The sequence below is a fragment of the Furipterus horrens genome, unplaced genomic scaffold (assembly GCF_987537825.1).
Source record: "Furipterus horrens unplaced genomic scaffold, mFurHor1.1.pri manual_scaffold_7, whole genome shotgun sequence".
Classification (NCBI taxonomy): domain Eukaryota; kingdom Metazoa; phylum Chordata; class Mammalia; order Chiroptera; family Furipteridae; genus Furipterus; species Furipterus horrens.
In genome coordinates this window covers 120,511,914-120,532,337 of record NW_028327177.1, presented here as the reverse complement: position 1 = coordinate 120,532,337, position 20,424 = coordinate 120,511,914, and the positions used below count along the sequence as shown (strand labels likewise).

Below are 20,424 nucleotides of genomic sequence, written 5' to 3'. Positions count from 1 at the left end.
TGTAATGTGAAATCTCATTGGGAAGGAGTGGACTCAGGAGAGGGCACACACACCAAGAAACAAACTTTGTCATATTATCTGATTTGTGATCTGACATTGAAAGCCATCTTTGAACTTACTTGGGAATTTGGTCAGGCATTATAAGAGTTCTTGAAGGCAGATGAATTCATAGAGTTGCTTTTAGATCTACCTGAAGACCAATGCTTACATTAACTTGAGATTTAACATCATCATCACCATTTCTCCCCACCCCAACAGCCTTGAAGTGATTCCTGGTACCTAATATACTGTGTGATATTATTTTATGGTGATATTGAAAGGAACTTTAACACTAAGCAGGACAACACAACAGGAAAAACCCCTGAAGGAATGCATATGTTTTAAACATTTTAATTACATACTCCATTCATGTTGGGTTTTGCCAAGTTAGATAAATAGAGAAAAAACTGGTTAGTAAGAAAAATAGTCTATTTCCTTTAATTAATATAGTAAAGACTATGGAGAAAATAATAGAAAAGGAGGTAACAGATAAGAGAGACTTAAGAGTTGTTGAGCACCTACAATGTGGCAAACATTGTGCAGCTATTTTATATCTAGCATCTCATTTAATTATTGAAACACACATGATAATTTTTTTTTCAGAACTGTTAGGAAACTGAGGACCAGAAATATGCAGCTTTCTTAAAAGCCACACATCTAATAAGTGGTAGAATAAGAACTGGAACTCAGGAATGCAAAATTTCAAAATTCACGCCTTTTCTAAGCCTTTCAAGAAGGCTAGAGAGACTGTTTAGGGAAGATTTTAAGATTCTGGATTCTAAGAGTCTAAGACTTTAGGGAGAGATCAGAATGAACTTTTGAGAAGTACAAAGCTAGAGGAAGTCCCGTGTAACTGAGGAAGTTGAGAGGCTGGTATCAAGTGCAGGATATTGGCACAAAAATGGGCAAAACTGGGAGCTATGAGCATTATTCATTGTGTAAATTTGGAATTCATTTTCTGTTCCCTCAAATAATCAAGTAGGGATGGCATCAAGAACTTGAGTGATCTAAGGGACAAGCCACTGAGACTGGACTCTGTTCTTGGGTCTTCCACTTTCATGTCATGTGACCCCTCTCAGATTTCCCTATGCATAAATGGGGCTAATAATATTGTAGTTATTGGGATGAGACTGAGGTGGAAGCTAGTAACAACCAGCTGAAGATGGGCAGAACGATCTGCATGAGACTTGGAAACAATGAAAGCTAATTAGTGTGGTTAGAAGGTTGTGAATTTTGAGATAACTACAGGAAGTAGAAAACGAATGAACTGTCTTGTAACCAGAGAGTCTGGAGAAGAGCTGTGTGGAATGAAAGGGCAAAAACTGTGACTGCTTTTCTGTGCTGTCCAAAGGACAGAACAGTGTTTTTTAGCCTTTAGAGCTGTTCAACTGAACAATGTTTTTTTAGCTCTTAGTGCTGTTCAGCTCTGGATGAAAGATCTTTTAAAACCAATGGATTTGTTTTTACTTTACGTCATGCTTACCAAGCAACCTTATAACCTTGAAATGTTTGATTTTTCCCCTTAATTTTCTATTGAGAAAGAGTAATAGGGCTTCTGCTCAATTTAAGGGCATACTCCCTTATTCTTATTGTATTGGTCATCTATTGATGTATAGCAAATTATCCCAAAACTTACTGGCATAAAAAACAAAACAAAACATGTATTTATTACATAGGTTGTGTGGGTCAAGATTCTGAGCACAGTTTAGCTGGATCCTCTGCTGCAGGGTCTCCTACAAATCTGTAATTAAGATTAGGCAGAGTCTACAAGGTTCAACTCAAAGTTCCCCTGGGGCAGGATTAGCTTCCAAGTTCACTCACTAGTTGTTGGCAAGATTCAGTTCCCTGTGGGCTGTTGGGCTGAAGGGCTCAGTTCTTTGCTGGGTGGTGGCTAGAGGCTCTCCTCAGTTCCTTGCTTTGTGGCACTTTTTATCTTAGTAAGTGAGTGGGAATAACCCAGGGAGACAATATACCAGCAAGAGAGAGGTTACAGTCTTCTGTTTCCTAATAATGGAAGCGATCACATCACATTTGCTGTATTCAATCTGTTAAAAGAAAGTCACTAGGTCCAGCTCACACTCAAGGGGAGAAGTTCACACAAGGGCATTGACAATAGGAGACAGGGACCATTGGGAGCCACGTTATTATTTAGGGCAATAAAGGGGCAACCACATTGTAAGCTTGCTCTTACTGTGGTCTCTGGCATAACACTGTTTTTGAGCAGCCTCCTTCTGAGCTGGCCCAAGTGAAGAATGTAAGCTGAGATCCCTTGACGTATGGTTTTCAAAGTATATTTACACTCTATGTGTGTCAATAACCTTGATATTTAGCAGAGGTCTCTAAGCAGACGATGGAAATATTTTATCTCACATTTAAGCCAACTCTCTCATGTTGATATTTCAACTTACAGTATGGGGATGAGTTAAAGGGAGGAGGGAGAGAGAGAATCAAGGAAGGGATGGGCAGAGGGTGAAAAATAAGGGAAGACATTTTAGCAAATTTTGTTAAGCTTTAAGCTTTATAAGTGATATGGGACTTGGTTCTTAAAAAAGCTCTAGCAGCAAAATAAGAATTTGGGGGCCTCAATGAAAAATTCATGTTTAACCCACAATAGTTCAAGTGGGACAGGAGTCACATTGTATCTGCTTTAATGAGAGACTAAGGAGAAAGGCAGTTGCCCATCTTGAATGTTTGTCTGTGAATGCCTTGCCATTTTGGTTTGGACAAAGGAATGGAATCCTTTATGTGTGTTTCTGAATGCTACCACCAGCAGCATCCAAGCTATTGATTGACTTGGTTACTTCAATAAGATGCCATTTCCTTTGATATCCATTGTTTGGAAAATAGGGATGCTAATGCTAAGTACTCAGGTTAATTATCTGCTGGCCAATTGATACTCTAAGGTATGCAGGTCCTCAAAAAGATCCCTCCAAGAGAGCTACATTAAGGAAAGCCATCATTAATGGTTAAGAAACTTGCATGAAATGTACTCATTGGAGATTCTGCCCATATTTGGGTTCCAGTTTAGAACCCAGATAGTATGTTATATAAAATCCTGTTTAATTCCCCTCTTTGCTGCACAGTTAATGGGAGATCTGGAGGCATGAAAGGTCTTTTAGAGTGGCTAATTTAAAAGTCATTTCAATTATTTGCTGTGAATGCTTATGTGTCACAGGGAGCTTTATGACGACTAGCCCATTCCCATGCAAATAATGGTCATTGTCTCGAAATATGGCCTTTCAGTCATGTGTGCCAGGCTCTGTCCTGATTGCTGTGCAGGGGATATAAATCTACTGAAAGATATAGGCTGTCTTGAAACACCTTACAACCTGAAGAAGCACATAGGAATAAGCACACATAAACTGGGATATGGTGTAGAGTTAAAGGCAAGGATTCTGGAACCAATATAGATTAGCTTAAATCCTAGTTTGGCCAGTTATTAGGAGCATGCCTTTGGATGTATTATTTAACATCTTTTACCCTTGGTTTCCTCAGCTATGAAATAAAGATAATAGCAGTAACTACCTGACAGAATTATTGTTGGCACAAAGTTAATTGATACATAAAACACTTAGCATAGTGCCTGTTACCTTGTTAAGTGTTCATTAAATGCTAGCTAGCTATTTTCATTTCTTTTTGATTTAGACTCCTTCTTCAATCTTGCCTCAATATCCTTATCTATAAAAGAAGCCTAATAGCAAATGCTCTGACAATATAACAGGCTTATCAGGAGACTCAAATTAAAGCACCTATGCTTTTATGGGATGGTACAAATACATGTACTTATTAATATAATTTGTTTTCCAAGTTCAGGTTCAGGACAGGTTAAGTATGTGCTTATAAATGAGAGAACTACCACTACTATAGAGCTGGTCAGAGTGTGGTCTTTGGGATCTGAGAGGGAAAACTGTGCTTTGTGTTTGCTGTGAAAAATTGCATAGTTTCTCAGCCTGTGCTCTCTTATTTGTGATAAAGAGATAAGAAAGCATACTTTATGGAGTTTTGGTTAAGATTAAATGACAACACATATTTAAAGTACCTGGGATATATTAGACAGCCAATAAAAGTCATATAGTGTTGATGTGAAAAGAAGAGGAAAGGGTAAAACGTGGAAGAAGACCATGGAAGAATGGCATTGAACTCCAACATGGAGTTTACACAAACCCCAATCATACAACACACATCTCCGCAGCCCTGCAGTCACCCTGGGCACATTTAGTGGGCATTGCACCCCAATCCTGCTACTTTAAAAAATTCTCACCTTATGTCTAACTCCTGTCTCTTGCCCCAGACCCACTGCTGGACACCAGAATTAAGTGAATTAATTAACTAACCAAGAATCAGTCTTAACATCAGTGGGAAGGAAGGATGCCATTCCCATTCACTCATGTGGTTCTAGAAGTTGGGATTCTTTGAGCTTTGTAAGGTGGGGGATGAGCTGCTTGGCTATTTACTATCCAAATTGCTTTTCATTTCTGACTAGACTGGTTACTTTCATGCTTCTGTGGACTATGAATTTTAGTTTTGGTCACATCTGAATAGAGTCCAAGTAACCCATGGAACTTTTCCTTAGCCTTACTTTTCTCTTTTTTACCACAATACTGGAAGATCTTAAACCAGAAAAGGTTTTAGCAGCCACCTGGTCCTATTCAATTCACCTTGTACATGGCCTCCACACTGGGCTTGACCAGTGGTCACCTAACAACTCTTTGACCACTGTGTTACAATTTTATTCAAAATTCCAGTTGCTTTGCTAGTACCCAACTCTCAAAAAAGAGTGTATGTGCTCATCTGGGGTCATCTCTTGACTTTACGTTTCTGTACAGTAAGTTGTGTTGCAATGGGAATGTATCTCTTTGATGGTTGTTGAAACTTCATGAAGCAAGGAGGAGGGGGTGGAAGGAAATGGATGCTCTGAACTTTCAGCAGACCCCAAGAAAGATTGTTTTTCTATATTGAAGAACATCGATGGTAACTGAAAAGAAACAATAAACTAATATCCAGAAGCATATTGATGGGTCGAAAGATGAATTCATTTAGTGGAAATGTTAATTAATTGGATGTGTATGTGATAAAGACAGCTCAAGGTGGTATTTTAATTGACAGTCATATCACTAACTAGTGAGGAGGCTAAAAGAGAAAAGTGTGCTCTAGCAGAGGATTTAAACTTGGTGGTTGGGTTGTACTTTGTCTGACTCTGCACTAACCAGGCTGAGAGCAGATGTGGTTTCCTGAGGGTCTTTGAGGGGAGAAAGCCATGGCTGGCATTCCAGATGCTCAATGAAGGCTTACTAACCTCATAGACCAGCCTACTCATCTTCACCACTGTCTACCAAAATTTGCAGTAGAAAATATAGATACGCTAGAGCCCTTCTATTCCATGGATTAAAATGGATCGATTGCATTTGTTAATTGTAGAAGGACTTGGTTGCCATCGAAGGAATTTTAGGCAACAAAAGAAAATGTCTATGAATACAGAAGTCAATTCATAATATCCTTACAAGGAATACAAATCCTATTAAGAATTTCATATGCTAAAGACTTTATTAGAAAAAACTAATTAGTATCAATGAAAAACATTTTTATTCTAAGCAGCAAATCTAATGATGTTTTGAATAAAAATACTCTCAAGGACAACTTTACAGTTTAAGTAATTTTAATACATTTACTTCATATAGAATGATCTTATGTAAACAGTATTACCTTGTATCAGATTACTGCTTTTCCACCTGGAAATTCATCACCCTCTTTTGCCCCGCTTCATTGCCATTGCAGATACAGGACACGAACTTGTAAGTATTTCCCCTTTGCCAGTAGAGGGTGCTGCAGAGACATGGTAGAAAAAGGGGTCTCTCTTTCCAGGTGCTGCCTCTCTGTTGGGCCCTGCAGCACACAGTGACCAATACTGTGCGGGATACACAGTGGTGCTCACCATCCTCTGGCCAGTTCTGACGCCAGCGTTAGTCCACCTGCACCCCAGCAGGGTGTTTTCTCTCTGCCCGGCATGCTTTTTCCTGCCCTCCAGCCTCAGTCCAGCGAATGTGGACATTTCTGCTCCAGGCAACCCATCAAACCTCTCTGCTATTCACTGGGCTACATCTAGTCTATACCTTCTCCAACAAAGTCTGGATCCTACTTTTGAGAACCCTTCTGAATGTGTTTCTTCCCTGGGGATTCTCCCTCTACCATAGGGTATGCTTTAGCATTATTTTCATCTCTTTTTAGGACCTCATCCTCCATAAATAATAATTTGTTATATTAAGTATTTCCTGTTCAAACTACTGTGTGGTTTCTGTCTTTTGATTGGACCTGACACATACCTCAGGTAGCAGACACTCCTGGTGCCTGCCCATATCTGCTGTGCACACACCCTTCCCCTCCATGCCCCAGGCATCCTACTCAAGCACCTGTGAGGCTAGGCTAAGGTTTTGTGTGTGCTTTTACACGGGGTAGGTGAGCCATACTGTGGAGTTAATATCTCTGGGAGCTTTCCTCAGCCGCTGACAGATGAGAGTTGGAGGATGAATAAGCAAGCTTCTTCTTGCTCAGGTAGACAACTCAAGATCATGTTCTACAACACCTCTGAGAGCTCCTTAGTGCCACTGAGCCTCAGCTGCCACTTGCTCACAGTGATTATCTGCTCAATAATACACCTTTTGTGGGCTTTCTTCCTCTCCTGTCTCATTTCCTCATTCCCCTACCAGTGCATCTTGAAGTCATTCACCAAATAAACTATTTCACTAAAATTTTTATATCAGAATAGACGTCTAGGGGAACTCAAATTAGTATATCCAATCTCAGAGGTGAGGGATAAAAAGTCTGAGAATTTAATTGTTTTGTTCAAAGTCAAATAATCAAGTGGTGAACTTAAAAACAGTTCATCTCAGCTCAAATCTCATTATTTACATTTATTTTTACTAATACCTCTATAAAGTTAATTTAAAACACATATTAGATTAATTCAGACCTTAGTCTAGTCTAAATATACAAACTATAATATAGGTGTCCCATATATAAAAATAAAATTGACTTGTTTAAAAGTGAATCTGTATTTAAAGGTTTGTTATAGAATTTATGTAGGCATCATTAAAATAAATACAAAAAGCTTCTGAGAGCAAAGCTTTCTCTTTTCATCATTTTGTGTATGACAGTTTTTTGTCAGTAGGTACCACTTCCCCACAGATTATAGGTTCTTAGTTATTTTCTATAAATGTAATCAAAACAGCATACAGTTGCTCTTACGGCTTATATATGCAGCTGGTTCTAAAGCCCTGATTTCTTAACACAACAATAATATATAACTAACACTAGGATAAACATTAGTTGGTATTTCTTGGGACATATTGTCTGTAGTTTGGTGGAGAAGCTTCTCTCCTAGGCCATGGTTCACTAATCTTGTAATTCTGACTTGCTGTTGTAAGCAACACCATTCTTTACCCAAGCCAGGCCTCATACAACTGAGATGCACCGGTGCTATTTCAGGAATAAAATTGTTCACAAGGATACATCATTAGGCTAAACTGTAGAAATAGAAAAGATGGCAAAATAGGGGGTTTATTTTAAATAGAAAGTGATATGCTTATGTATTAGTATGGTTTTAAAACAGAGGAATATTTAAAATATTAATCATCTTATTAAACATCTAAAATATAATAATAATAGTATTATGTTAAACTTTTTCCTGTTTATGATCTACTTCAGCCCATGCTGGTTCCTTTGTCCTCCAGATTAGGGCATTGTCTTAAATTTTAGCAGGCACAACTATCTGCAGAGATTACTCGGGCCACTCCCAGAGTCTCTTTCTCTATAGATCTGGGGCAGAGCCTGAGAATTTGTATTTCTAGTAAGTTCCTGGTGATGTTGATACTGCTGGTCAGGGGACCACATTTTGATAACTGCTGTTCTAGAATCGCAATTTTCTTTCAACCCTGGGTGCATACTGGAGTCACCTGGGGAGTCTTAAACATTACCCACCCCGTTCAGACAAACTAAATCAGAATCTTTGAGGTCAGCGCCAGGAATTTGGTTTTTAAAAGCTGCACAGGTGATTCTCATGGGTGGCCAGAGCCAAGAACAAATGTTTATCCCAGTGTTTATTAAAACACACACACACACACACACACACACACACACACACACACACACACACACAACCCTGTAACATGTACATGTGAGGATCTTGTTAAATGCCGTCTGATTCAGTAGGTCTGGGACGGGGTCCAAGATTTTGCAGTTTTAATAAGCTCCCAGATGAATGAAGCCGCCGCTGCTGCTCCACGGGCAACACTTTGAGAATCAAGAGGCAGAAAAAAGGATAAAGTAGTTTTGGTGTAAATTAAACCAGAGATATATTAAATAATTCAAGTCTAGGGCTCAAATAGCTTTTGGATACTAGAAGCCAGAGATGACAGTTTGATTTTGCTCTACAGGTTGTCTGATTAGAGCAGGAGGGGCAATCATGACTCATTTTGGGCACCGGGTTACCATGGCAACTTGCACACATATGCGTTTCTACCTGGGAGCTCCTGGACATCACTGCCAATCATGGCAAGGGACCCGAAGGCACTCGGAGTGTTAGCCACGTAGCTGCAGCCACTCTGAGGGCTGTGCTCCTTGGGGAATGCAGCTGAACGTGAGCGCCTTCCTCAGCCAGCTGCAGTTAACAATGACCCCCGTGCGGAGTTCAGGAGCCTCGGCATTGGCAGAAAATTTACTACTAAAAGCAAGAGTGCCAAACAGATGGGGTACTCTTGACTCCACAGGAAATTCTTGATAACAGTCCCTTCAAGTTACTGTATCAGTTTCTTACAAAAATAAAAAGCACAGACGCACTTTTAAGTCTTGCTTCCTGCAACTTTATTCTCTGTTGTACTCAAATATATCACATAGGTACGTTTTATTTTTATCAAGCCAACTGTAAAAAAACAAACAAAAAAGAACCCCCCCAAACCTCAAAACAGAGCCATAGACTCGGTACTAACTTCCATCCCATTCCCAGCTTCTTATCGCCGCAGGGAAGAAACCTAAGCCAGGAGGAAAGAGTCTGAGAAGGCAGAGTGTTACCCACCCAGCTCTTTTCTCTAGAATGTACAATTTATTTAATTTCTCGGAACAACAGGTACGGAGGGGCTGGTCTCTGCCTCACTGGCTGTCTGCAGGTCTTTTGTGACCTCTTTACTCGGGGCTCTGTTAAATGACACAACCCAAGAAACATTCTTTCAGGACACAGGCTGCAGCGAGTGACATTTTAGCTCTTCCCTCTGGCGGGACCTAGTTTCTCGATGGGATCCCAAGGGGAAGCTTTGGCAGCATTTGTGTGAAAGGGCAGGCATTTCATCATCTCTGCTTCCAGCAGGAGGGCAAGACCACCCACCACAGGGAAAGATCTGAGGCTGTTAGCTTAAGTGCTGGGGTCGGTGGCCTGTGGTAGTGGGCGTGGCAAACATCTGTGTCATTTCTGAAGTACAATAATAGTAAACTTCCACAGAGACACTTTATGTGCAAAAAAAAAAAAGTTCATGTTTATGAAATATATTCATATTAGTGAATATACTTCCTGGACCCTTCTGTAATTACAGAGTTTAAAATAAGGCTTTAATTACTAAAACTCGTATAAAGACAAATCAGAAGTCACAAGGATTGGGGCTAAACTGGTTGGGAGCAGAGACAGTCCATTTTTACCCTGGTGCCTCCTCAAGAACTTTTTTTTTTAAAGGTAAATGTTGACCTGATTCTTAATACCGTGATGAATATACTGTTGGGGTTACAGTATAAAAGTAGATCGGGATCTATGTAGAGAAGATATCAAGGGGAGCTCATTTTCCAGACGTTAACCTGGGACACTTAGGGGAGGGGAAAGAAGGAGGAAGTAGTGAAGATGGATGAGGAAAGGAGAGTGGAGAGAAAAGGAGAGCCAGGGAGGAAGTTGGGAAGAGGAGGTGGGGAGGGGGGTGGAAAGATGGGGGGGAGGCCTTAGGAAGGGGGCTGGAGAGAGGGAGATGAGAGGAGGAGGGGAAGCAGGAGAGAGTCAGGGGAGACGAACTGACATTTGCTTAGCATTCATTATATGTCAGGTAGTGTGCTTTCACATAAATTACTTCGTTAAACCTTCACAAAATCCTGCAAGTTAGATACATCTTAATCCTCAAATTTTAGATGAAGAAATTCAGACTCAGAAGTGTCAAATAACTTGTTTGAGGTCATAGAGCAAGGAAGAATGGTTGGAAGCCAGCACACATTTGTGTCCCTCCAAAACTCCTGCTTCTTTCTCAACATCGTATTTATTTGAAGCATTAACCTGAAAGAAGGAGGCAAAGGAAAGCTTTTTGGAATAACCTTTAATTGAGGGGCACATGCATCGAGGTTCTGTTTTCAGTGATGATGGCAACCTAGGGCAGTCTACATTTGGAGCATTATAGATTTCTATAGTAAAGGCAATATCTTAAAAGGCCAACCTAAACTATACACTTTCTGAGAAGAAGCAGACTTAGTGAGAACTATATTGGAGCAAGCTATTTTCATTGCTCTGGAAAAATCATAACCTTGACATTAGCTGTTCTCTTCCACCCAGGGCCCATCCACAGCAATTGTCATTCTCTAACCAAATAGTTGGGTTGCGTCTCATCCAAATAGGATTCTTCCTTATACGGGAAGAACTGACCAGTTTAGGAGATTTCAACAGGCATTTTCACTTCTTTATCCTTCTAGAAAATTTGAATAAAATAAGAAAACAAAGATCTACAACAAGTCAAGAGGTACTAGTAAAACACGTGGTGGAAATAATGAATAAATGCTCGAAAATTTCTTGGAGAAAGTGACCAATCATTTTCACAAAAAACATTATTACTGTATTAGGAACAATAAGGAAATAGAATTGCACACAACGGTCAGTTTCAATGGTTTGATTCTTGCTGGTCTACCTCCCACAGAACGAACTCTGTTATCTAAGGGGTGATTAGGGCAGTGTTTCTGGAATTTGTTTCCTGGAACATCCAAGTCACACTCATTGGGACACAGCCCACATCATGGGAGTCAGAGCCCTAAAGTCTCTATTTTTATTAAGAACCCTGGAAATATGTTATTCAAACTAGAGCTTGAGACTACTGATGCAGGGGTTAATGATGCTTATTTATTAATATAATTATAGGCCCAGGGCTGTCCGTAATAGAATTTAGATGCTACTTCATTTATGTATAAATTAGCTAGAACTCACTCTTGTACTGCTATAGATTGCATACCAATATTTCCCAGTCTGTAGTGTATCTAAGTTACCCCAAGAGTTTACTAAATGGGAGATTCCCAGGCCTCACCCAAAGGGTCTAGATTGTGGCCAGAATTTTTGTACTTTAAACAAGTATTCCATGTGATTCTGATGAGGGTATTCTGCTAACACTTAATACAGAGCCTTCTGGAAAATAATATTCCTATCAAAGAGTTATTCAGCCTCTGAAAGGACACTTTGTTAGTGATTTTATCAACTCTCAAGGCAATAAACTCCACTTGTAAGTATTTTTAACTGCCAGAAACTTCTTCCTATGTTGAATCAAAATAAAGTCTTATATAATCTATCAGTTTGGTACTCTCAATTAGAACTACACAGAAGACTTTAGTCCCCAATATTGTTTTTAAGAAAATATACTTGACCAAAAAATAAATACTTCTGTTCCCTCCGGATCCCTGCTTGCCCCTTCAGCTGCATGTGGGTAGATGAGAACAATGCAGGGATCCAGAAATGCATCCCTGATCAGAAGACAAGGGCCTCTGCCATTTGCATAGCAATGATGTTTAGAAAATCAAACATCTAGAACAACTTGGAATTATCAGTTCCTAGGATAATATCGCAACATGCATAAACAAACAAAAAACCAGAACATGGCATTCCAGGCTGCCCTGGACATGGGAGAGTCCTGTTTATCAGCATAATGAGGAAAGAAAAGGCTGAGGAGGAATAAGGGGTGGCTGATCCAGATGAGGCAGATACCCTGCTGTAAGAGATCTGTGGGAACCCTTACTCATCCCAGGAGCTTGCTCATTCTCATCCAGTTGCAGATGTACCCATGGCAGGCAGCTGGTTCTTAGGCTTGCTAACATCGGTTGTTAGGAGCAGATACAGAGAGGGTGACTCGGTGGAAAAATATGAGCGTGTTTCCAGGTATTTTACTGGACTTCCTCAAATCCTCGGTGCTGAACTAATTTATCCCATTTGTATGTTTACTTTAAAAAATATTTCACTTTATTTTCAGAAGATATCAGTTTTAAAAGGCAGCAAAAATGGATTTGGACATGGAGGGAGGAGTACTCAAAATGGCCACGCGGGTATTTGGTCTATCATTTAAAACAATGTGATGGGACAAGTTAAAAAAATAAAAATCTATGTCCCAATTATTAACAAATGGTGATAATAATAACAAGTAACATTTAGCATTATTTGATGATTATATGTTGAAACGTGTTAATTCCTAAACATCTGTTGGTACATGGTCAGTACTCAAAAACCAAAATATCAGTCTTTATTACTAGCATCATTATAGTAGTGCTAATTTTTCAAAAGTTACTCACCAACCAACACCAATTAGTTCTTTTTGAATAGCACTTCAAATTATGACATAGGTCATACAAATGAATACATTAAATCTAAAATGTTTCCTTTGCCTCAATTTTCTCCTTCTCTTAAGCAGGGAGAAGAAAATTTTGGCGGTATTTTGGAGGTGGGAGAGTAGAAGGCATTGAATGTTGAGTGACCTGCCTCATAAACATGTTCTGTTTCCATATTTTCTTAGAGAAAATTTTTTTTCTTTTATTCTGGCGAATTTTAGGGTATAAGATTCACACATCAGAAGCCTTGCTTTGTTCAGATGTTTTTAATATGCAGTTCTCAGATCTCTTCTTCTCTGTGGTGGGAAATAATAATGGGGGACTCCAGAACGTGAATTTAATAGGCTTTCTAAGAATGTCTGGGATGATTAGGCTGCAAATGTTCTTAAACATAAAATAAAACTTAGGTGAAGGTATTTAAATCCTTACCCAGCCAGCATCTGAGTTTGCATGCTGGTTGAGATGTAGAAAGCATTATAAGTTCTAGACTTTCTCCAGCACCCTTGCTGTGTAATCTCTCGGACACATTTTTTCCCCCCTTCTGCAAAATGAAAACGCAGACACCTGCTCCACATAACTTATAGCATTGTTGAGAGCTTAAAAAAAAAAATTAAAGTGCTGATCCAATTCAAGTGGAATCTCTCTCACAAGCCATAGCTCAGAAGTCTCAGAATTTTCTCTGGTCTACAACCTCCCCTGAAAGAACAGCGCAGGGGAAGGAGACACCTAAGATTTTTTTCCTTCATTTGGAGGCCAAAATGGCTCAATGTACTTGAGAGCTTATATTCTACAGACTACTTCTGGGTTTCTGAACAACAAAGTATGACACCTAGAGGAGGGACATTTATGTGGCACCCTAGGAAGCCTTGATTCAGGTTGTAGACATGAGTCAGCAGTCAGTGGCATGCTCCCCATCACCGTGCCAGAGCTTCTGTACCTGACACTCAGTCCCTGTTTTCACTTGACTTGTAAAATAGGACCTCACTTTTCTTGTGTAATCCAGAAATGTGAGGATACATTTGATACAAACTGCATGCAGATAAGATGGGGATTCCTTTGGAAACTACATCCTCTTAATAATAAATAGTTTTTGACCTACTATACATAACAGTAGTGCATTTCTTGTTAAAATGGCAAGCGCTTTTTACCAAAATGAAAAGAAAACATTCATTTCTTTATAAATAGTTTAAATAGTTTAAATACATATTTCATACCAAGGATATAAAAATAGCCTCTCTTTTTTTTGATAAATAAAGACATTCATTTACATGGCAAATAACGTGCAATAGCTAACCACTGGCCACCAGCTCTGTTTGATTGTCTAGGAGATGACATGCAGTGATATTTGTCCCTTTGCCTTCACAAAGAGAAAAATAAGTCAGCAGGAGCTGTGTGCTCCCGACGCCAACAGTGCTATGGATATTGTTCAATAATGACAAATAGGCACTCAGGAAAAACCTTTGCTGCCCTTCACAAAAGCCACCTAGGCCAAAACAATTCCACAAACTCTCTGTCTGGGACTTCTAGCTGCTCAGACCCTCGGGGTCTTTGGACTTTTATCAAAGTCTGTCAGACAGACCAGTAATTTAATACCTGTACAGGAAAATGTGTCTATTACATTTCTAGGATCTTGAAAAGTGTTGGCTACAGTGTGGAGGTGATGTGCCTTTGCCTGGCTCCTCAGCTCTCTCCTGCTGGACTCACAACTTCCTCAGTCTTCATGAATGCCAGAGGCAAAAAAGGTGACTAAAGCCATCATGCAGTGGTGGATTTAAAACTGGTAGCTGCCCCACGTGCACTAAATATCATACATTTATGGCTTTATTGTCTTTCACTTCCGCTGTGCTTGTGACAACTTCCAATGGAAAGTTCTCCAAGGGTTCAGTAGAGATTGACGCCATTCCTTCCCGATCCCAAGATCCTGGCAAGTTTTCCAGACTGAAGGAGCTCACAGCTCCCTGGCTGAAGCTGCCCTCCTCTGACCTGCTCGGGAGAACCAGGTGCAAAGACGTTTCCGAGGAGGAGCAGACAGAGGACGAGAGGGTCTCGGAAATGGACTGCAGAGGTGTCAGCGTCGTATCTGAATGTGGAGAGATGCACCTTATGAATTGCAAGGGACCTTCTTGGGCAACCTGGTGGTGGGCAGTTGAAAAATCAGGGTTTGGAGAATTATAAGGTTCACCCCCTGCAGGATTTTGCTGCTCAGGAGCTCCAGTTCGTTGGGGGCTGCTCTCCACAGAGGAGGGGTCCACGATCCAAACGTCTGAGGTGACATTACCGTGACAACGTTGTGCTTGGCTATAAGCAGCTCCACCTGCTTGCAAGTGTAGGCAGGGTTGGTGCGCACTCCAGGTCATCCTGGTCTGTAAGCTGCCTCTGGAGGGACACACAGAGGGGGTGTGCAACGAACAAAACCGTGAAAGCTGCTGAGGTGACAGAACGTTTTCTAGAAGTTGCATCACATTCTTCATGTCTTTACCTAACTGGGAGACCTCCTGAGTCAGTGTTGTTACCTGTTTGGACAAAGCAAAGCAAAGGCAATGGTCAGAAGTGCCTGGTAATGACTTCAGAGCAGTGAGTCAGAAGGGAGGTTTCTTATCAAGGTCTGAAAGGCTGCTCCACCTCCAGCTCCGGTCAAGTCTGAAGGGTGAATGGGGCAACCGGGTACCTGATCTAAGGCCATCCTCATTCTGAGGGAAACCAGAGAGACCTAGTGTGGCACTCTTAATCCATGTTTCTGGGGTTCTTGAGTAGAATTAGAGATGTGGGTCCCTCATTGCATTGCCTGTATCTCTTCAATACAGACAGTATCTTTTCCTTCCTCGGAGTAGCAGGTGCACAGTGGTGCACACAGCTCATCCCAGGTATTTCCCAACAGTGCGAACTGGGGCTTTGCATGTGAAGCACTCTGCACACCACCAGTCCAGAGCAGACACCCAGAGAATGATGATCTCGCCAGAGACAAACTGGCCTTCAGTGAGGATGAGAGTAGTGAGTAAGAACTCACTCCAGATTTGTGAGGGAGGGAATCCGTGGGAAGGGGGAAAGCTGCAAAATGAGTTAGGAAAGAAAAAGACCTGCAATGTAGGTGATTACAGGTAACCATTGCTGGTAGCCTGGAACCCCGCGGGATTGTAACCCAAATTGTGTGGTATGGGTTTAATTTACTGTTCCAGGTGAGACGTTCAGCTTTCCTAAGATTTTCAAAGGACCCTTGATCCCCAAACACTTAAGAACCACTGAGGAGTCTTCATTCATTTTGTCTTAATTACTGTAAGGGTCTATTTTTATAAAGGACTTTCTCTGGCTTGATTTTACTACCATGACCACAAAACTCCAATATAAGAAACTGAAGCCACTGGATAAATACCACTGGAAAATAAAACAAAACAGGCAGTTCAGCTTCAATGATGCCCAAATCAAAATTGTTGATTTGAGAAGATTTTTTCAACATTTAAGTATACATGCCTAGTTTATTTAGTAACTTAATTCAGTCCACTTCCTCTGAATGAATTCTGAAACTAATTTTCCCTGGCAGGCCCATCAGGAGGTAGTGCCGTTCAATCAGGCATCTGGAAAAGGCCAGAAGGAGATTTTTCTATGGTTCAGGCGACCAACTGGTAACACCTGCCTTGAAATTGCCAGGCCAAACTGTTTCTGTCTTGCTGTTGGCATTGAACTGGAGGGACTCAATCGAATACTTGTTCATCCCTTTCAGCAAATCTGAAACTTCTGGCAACAAAAAGATACCTCTTAGCCTGAAACCCTGAGTGTGAGAAAGATTCTATGTGTTTTGAAATTTTCACTGCAGGTTGTTGATGTCATAGCTGGCCACGGCTCAATTCTAAAGTGCCTGGATCAGGCTTAAATCAGCATCTGGGTCTCAGCATTGGAGAATTTCACCCATGAGTTCTATCTTGGATTGATTAGCTCTTCTATCAAAATTTCAGAAGAAAACACTGAGACTTAATGAGGTGTTTGAAGGGACACATTAACCATCCATTCCTGGGGGCCGTCTAAGCTTAATTCCTGTATCAAACTCACTAGGGCAGTAGTAGCTCAGTTTCTAATAAAAATGTTTCCGATAAGCTTTATAGGCAGATTGAATAAAGACAGAATCTTCAAAGAACAATTTGCATTTTAGGCATATCAACGATTATGTTGTTCAGTAAATGTTTGAGAAAATTTATAATGTGTTTTCCCAATCGAATCTACAAACAGTGCCAAGATAGACAGGGATACATTATTATTGCCTCACCTGTAAAATGAGGACACTAGGATCCAGAGGTTAAATGAGATTTTTAAAGTCCTTTATTCTATGGTTTATAATTCAAGCCTTTTAAGTGTGGTGTTCTTTCTGTTATAGCATATTACACGTGGAAAAAGATATTGCTTAAGAGTTGAGAGATTTTTGCTAATGTGGTCAGAATTTGTGAAAAGCACAGATGATACAAAAAAGTAGCCTCATGTGTAAAAGCTGATTGAAATGATAATTTAACATCAGAGAAGTATATAGTGCCATCTCTAAAAAAGCTAGGGGACTGATTAAGTGCAGTAAAACCTCTTCATAGCAAATTATATGAATGCAAAAACAGCGAAAGAGGTTTGCAATAGGAAAAAAATCTTAAACCAAATAATAAATTAACAGATGTAGTCTTGATGAACTATATTTGTAGCATTCATAAGAAGCAGATATTTTGCTATGGCTGATATGCCTTTCTATGGCTATACTCTTGACACCTAATTTTACTGTGCATTTGCTGCAATTTTGAGGCCATGAACTTTGAATGGGAATCCAGTCTTGACTGGTTGCAGAAATGTAAACAAGCATTAATATTTTTAGGAAACAAAATTACTATATTAAGCTTGAACTAAAAGAAGCAAAGAACCCAAGGAAATAGAGCTTTCTTTAGCTCTAGAGGGTAACAATCAATTTATGTTAGAGAAGATTCCTGTCACTGTATCACTGGGGACACACCCCTGCACCTTATAAATTTACACAAGTGAATTCATACCTATTAGGTAAGGAATCTCTCCCTTACCAGGACAAAGCCAGCTGTCACAAGGAGAGATGGCATCTCCTAGAGGTGGAGACCCTAGTAATACCAAAATTGACAATATACTGCCACAAAAATGCTGTAATGTTTCACTGTACTTTTGTTTACTGCTTCCTGCCAGGCTTGCTAACAAAATTCATTCTGAAATAAGAAAGACGTTGATCTTAATCAAATATGCAAAGCCAAGAATGTGGCGTCTTCACTTTGTATGTGTGTCAGGGAGGTCCAAGCTTTTCCACAGCACAGGAAGAAGATGGACCTTGGCTGAAAAGGTTATTGGGGCTGCTTTGTGAACAAGGCTCAATCTGTTTAAGGAGAGATGTCTTCAAAATACAACTTAAAACCAGAGTATTGCAGAATCAGTTCAATAAAAACAAAAACAAAAACATCATCCAGATCAAATGAACCAAAGTTTTCCCACCTAGAACTCCTTAAATCTATAAATGTTTTCTGTCACTCATATTAGAAAATATAATCTCTTTTTGAGCAGGTTATAAAGACCTTCATAAGCGCTACCTCATTTTTCATTGGCCCCATTCCCTGTGTTTTCCCATCAGAATGACCACAGTGAGATCCTCAGCTCCCTATACTTACATGCACTGTTCTCTCTAAGTGCTCTTCTCCTTGGCCCCTTTCTGTTTGGTTAAGGTTTTTCTTTTCCTTCAAACTTAGAATTCCCCATCTTCTCTGTAGAGCTTTTCTCTGACAGCTTATTGACTGTCACACAGCTGTCTGAGCATCATACAGGACTGTCTGCCCCCAATGAGACTGAGTTCCTTGAGGGTAGAAATTGTTATTTATCTTAGTATCTCCTGGACTTTGGGCAATACCTGAAACACAACATGCACTCAGTAACTCTTGAATGCATAAATTAATGCAATTGCTGCCATTTTGAAGATCTGGTCCTCATATTACTATTTTTAAAAATTTTTACTTATTCATTTCAGAGAGAGGGAGGAGAGGAAGGAGAAAGACAAATAAAAAAATGACAACAGCCAACACAATAATAGTTGTCCGATGTGAATAAATCAAAATTGTACCTATTTTTTGTCAGCTTGGCAAAAAATATATATTTTTTGGTGCACTGTAGAATTTTAGTAATTAGTTTATGTGTGTCCTCAAATTAAAAAGGTTGAAAATCACTGTTCTAACCAACTGGGCTTCCTGACCAGGTCTTATATCACCTTCAGTTTTGTTGTTAATTTATCTCATAATTTTATCATAAATATCTTAGAGGGTAGTTACTCCAAAATTATATTGGGGCGTCTGTAATTGGCCCTTTGTCCCAAGTAAATATATTTAGAGTATGTATTATGACTGTTAAATTTTTTAAACACAAAGATCGTAAAGCAAATCCTTGGTTATCCTCTAGGTTTAAGAGCAGACGGCATTTCCACTGTTAAGAATCCCTGTTATTGTTTTTCCTCCATAATTGTAGAAATAGATCTCCTTTGGCCAAGACTTCTGCTAGACTTCATTTATCTTCCTGCTTTGACACTTGTCTCAGCATAAACTTGATTTCCATGGAATTTCCTCCTATTAACTGACTCCCATATCTCATGGCTATATCATGAGTGCCAAGTGACAAATTCAATAAAGTTGTCAGAGTTGTTTTACTTTGGCAAACCTTTTACATCCTTGGTTGCTTCCCTGGATGGATATTTAGATATGGTCTTCTGATTATTTATAAATAGATTAAAAAATCATAACTCAATACACATTTTCCTCATAGTTGTGTATTATTAGATTTTCTTTATTATTTTCTCTTCTTCCTCTTTCTTCTCCTCCTCCTTCTCATTCTTCTATGAATAAGAACCCATCAGTCTGGAACTGTTGGCCAAACCAATTCACCATCACCATCTGCATAGGCGAGTGTTCACATCCAAGATTTCTCTATCCTTTCCAATGTCCCAACTGTTAGAAAGAAGTGGTGAAAACACCATCTGTGCTTCCAAGTGGTTCAGACTTGTCAACTGTCCACAATAATCCACACACTGGTCTTTCCATACCTCTAAGAAGCAAATCATTAGCTGCCATCATTTTTCTATTTCTGTCATATCCAGGTTTCTCAGAACTTCTGTTGGCTTTGAAATAGTCATTGTTGCCTACATTTCTAGAGTATCTGGTTTTCTCCTCTCATGTTTAATTTGCTCCATTGACGTGATGTTACTTCTCACCCTCTCTGAGTCCTATTTCCATGAGGGCTTTCTTGAGAATGAAATAATATAATGGATGTTAAAGTTTATTCCCCGTATAACTGGTATTATATAAAAATTCCAGGTGTCTCAATTCAGTAACATAACACAAATGCTAAGTTTATTTGAAAGCTTCTGCCTGGTACCCAGGAAACATTTAGACAAAAAAATAAAATAAAATAAAATAAAATAAAAGCAGTTACTTATATAACTCTGCTTTAGCCTCAGCATGGAGAGATAAATCAATTCTTGTTAATGCTTTGACATAATTAATATTGGAAGAAACAATCTCCAAAGTTTAGCATTGTCTTGTATGGATCTTTGAAGTAGTAAATAGTAACAGCAAAAACCAGAGACTTTGAAAAATATTGATTAAAATCCTGTATTTCCTATCTAAGTTTTGAGTAGTTTCAGTCAGATAAATTGAGAATTCTATATAAAGCATGTGTGAGCCCAAATACAACAATGTGCAGTTTGGTGCGGATTAAAATTGAATCAAGACCAATGTGGGGTGTGGGCAGGTATGACTAGTCTTTATT

The 20,424-nt window shown here is 39.6% G+C and overlaps 1 protein-coding gene across 1 annotated transcript in view; it reads right to left on the bottom strand.

The window, feature by feature from the left end:
• Nucleotides 1-14,338: 14,338 nt before the first annotated feature.
• Nucleotides 14,339-20,424, bottom strand: part of KCNH8 (potassium voltage-gated channel subfamily H member 8) — a 331,588-nt gene continuing 325,502 nt past the window's right edge. Inside the window, exon 16 of the mRNA XM_090283012.1 lies at nucleotides 14,339-15,146. Within this exon, the coding sequence (XP_090139138.1) occupies nucleotides 14,439-15,146 (708 nt within the window). The 3' untranslated portion in view covers nucleotides 14,339-14,438. The remainder of the gene's footprint in view (nucleotides 15,147-20,424) is intronic.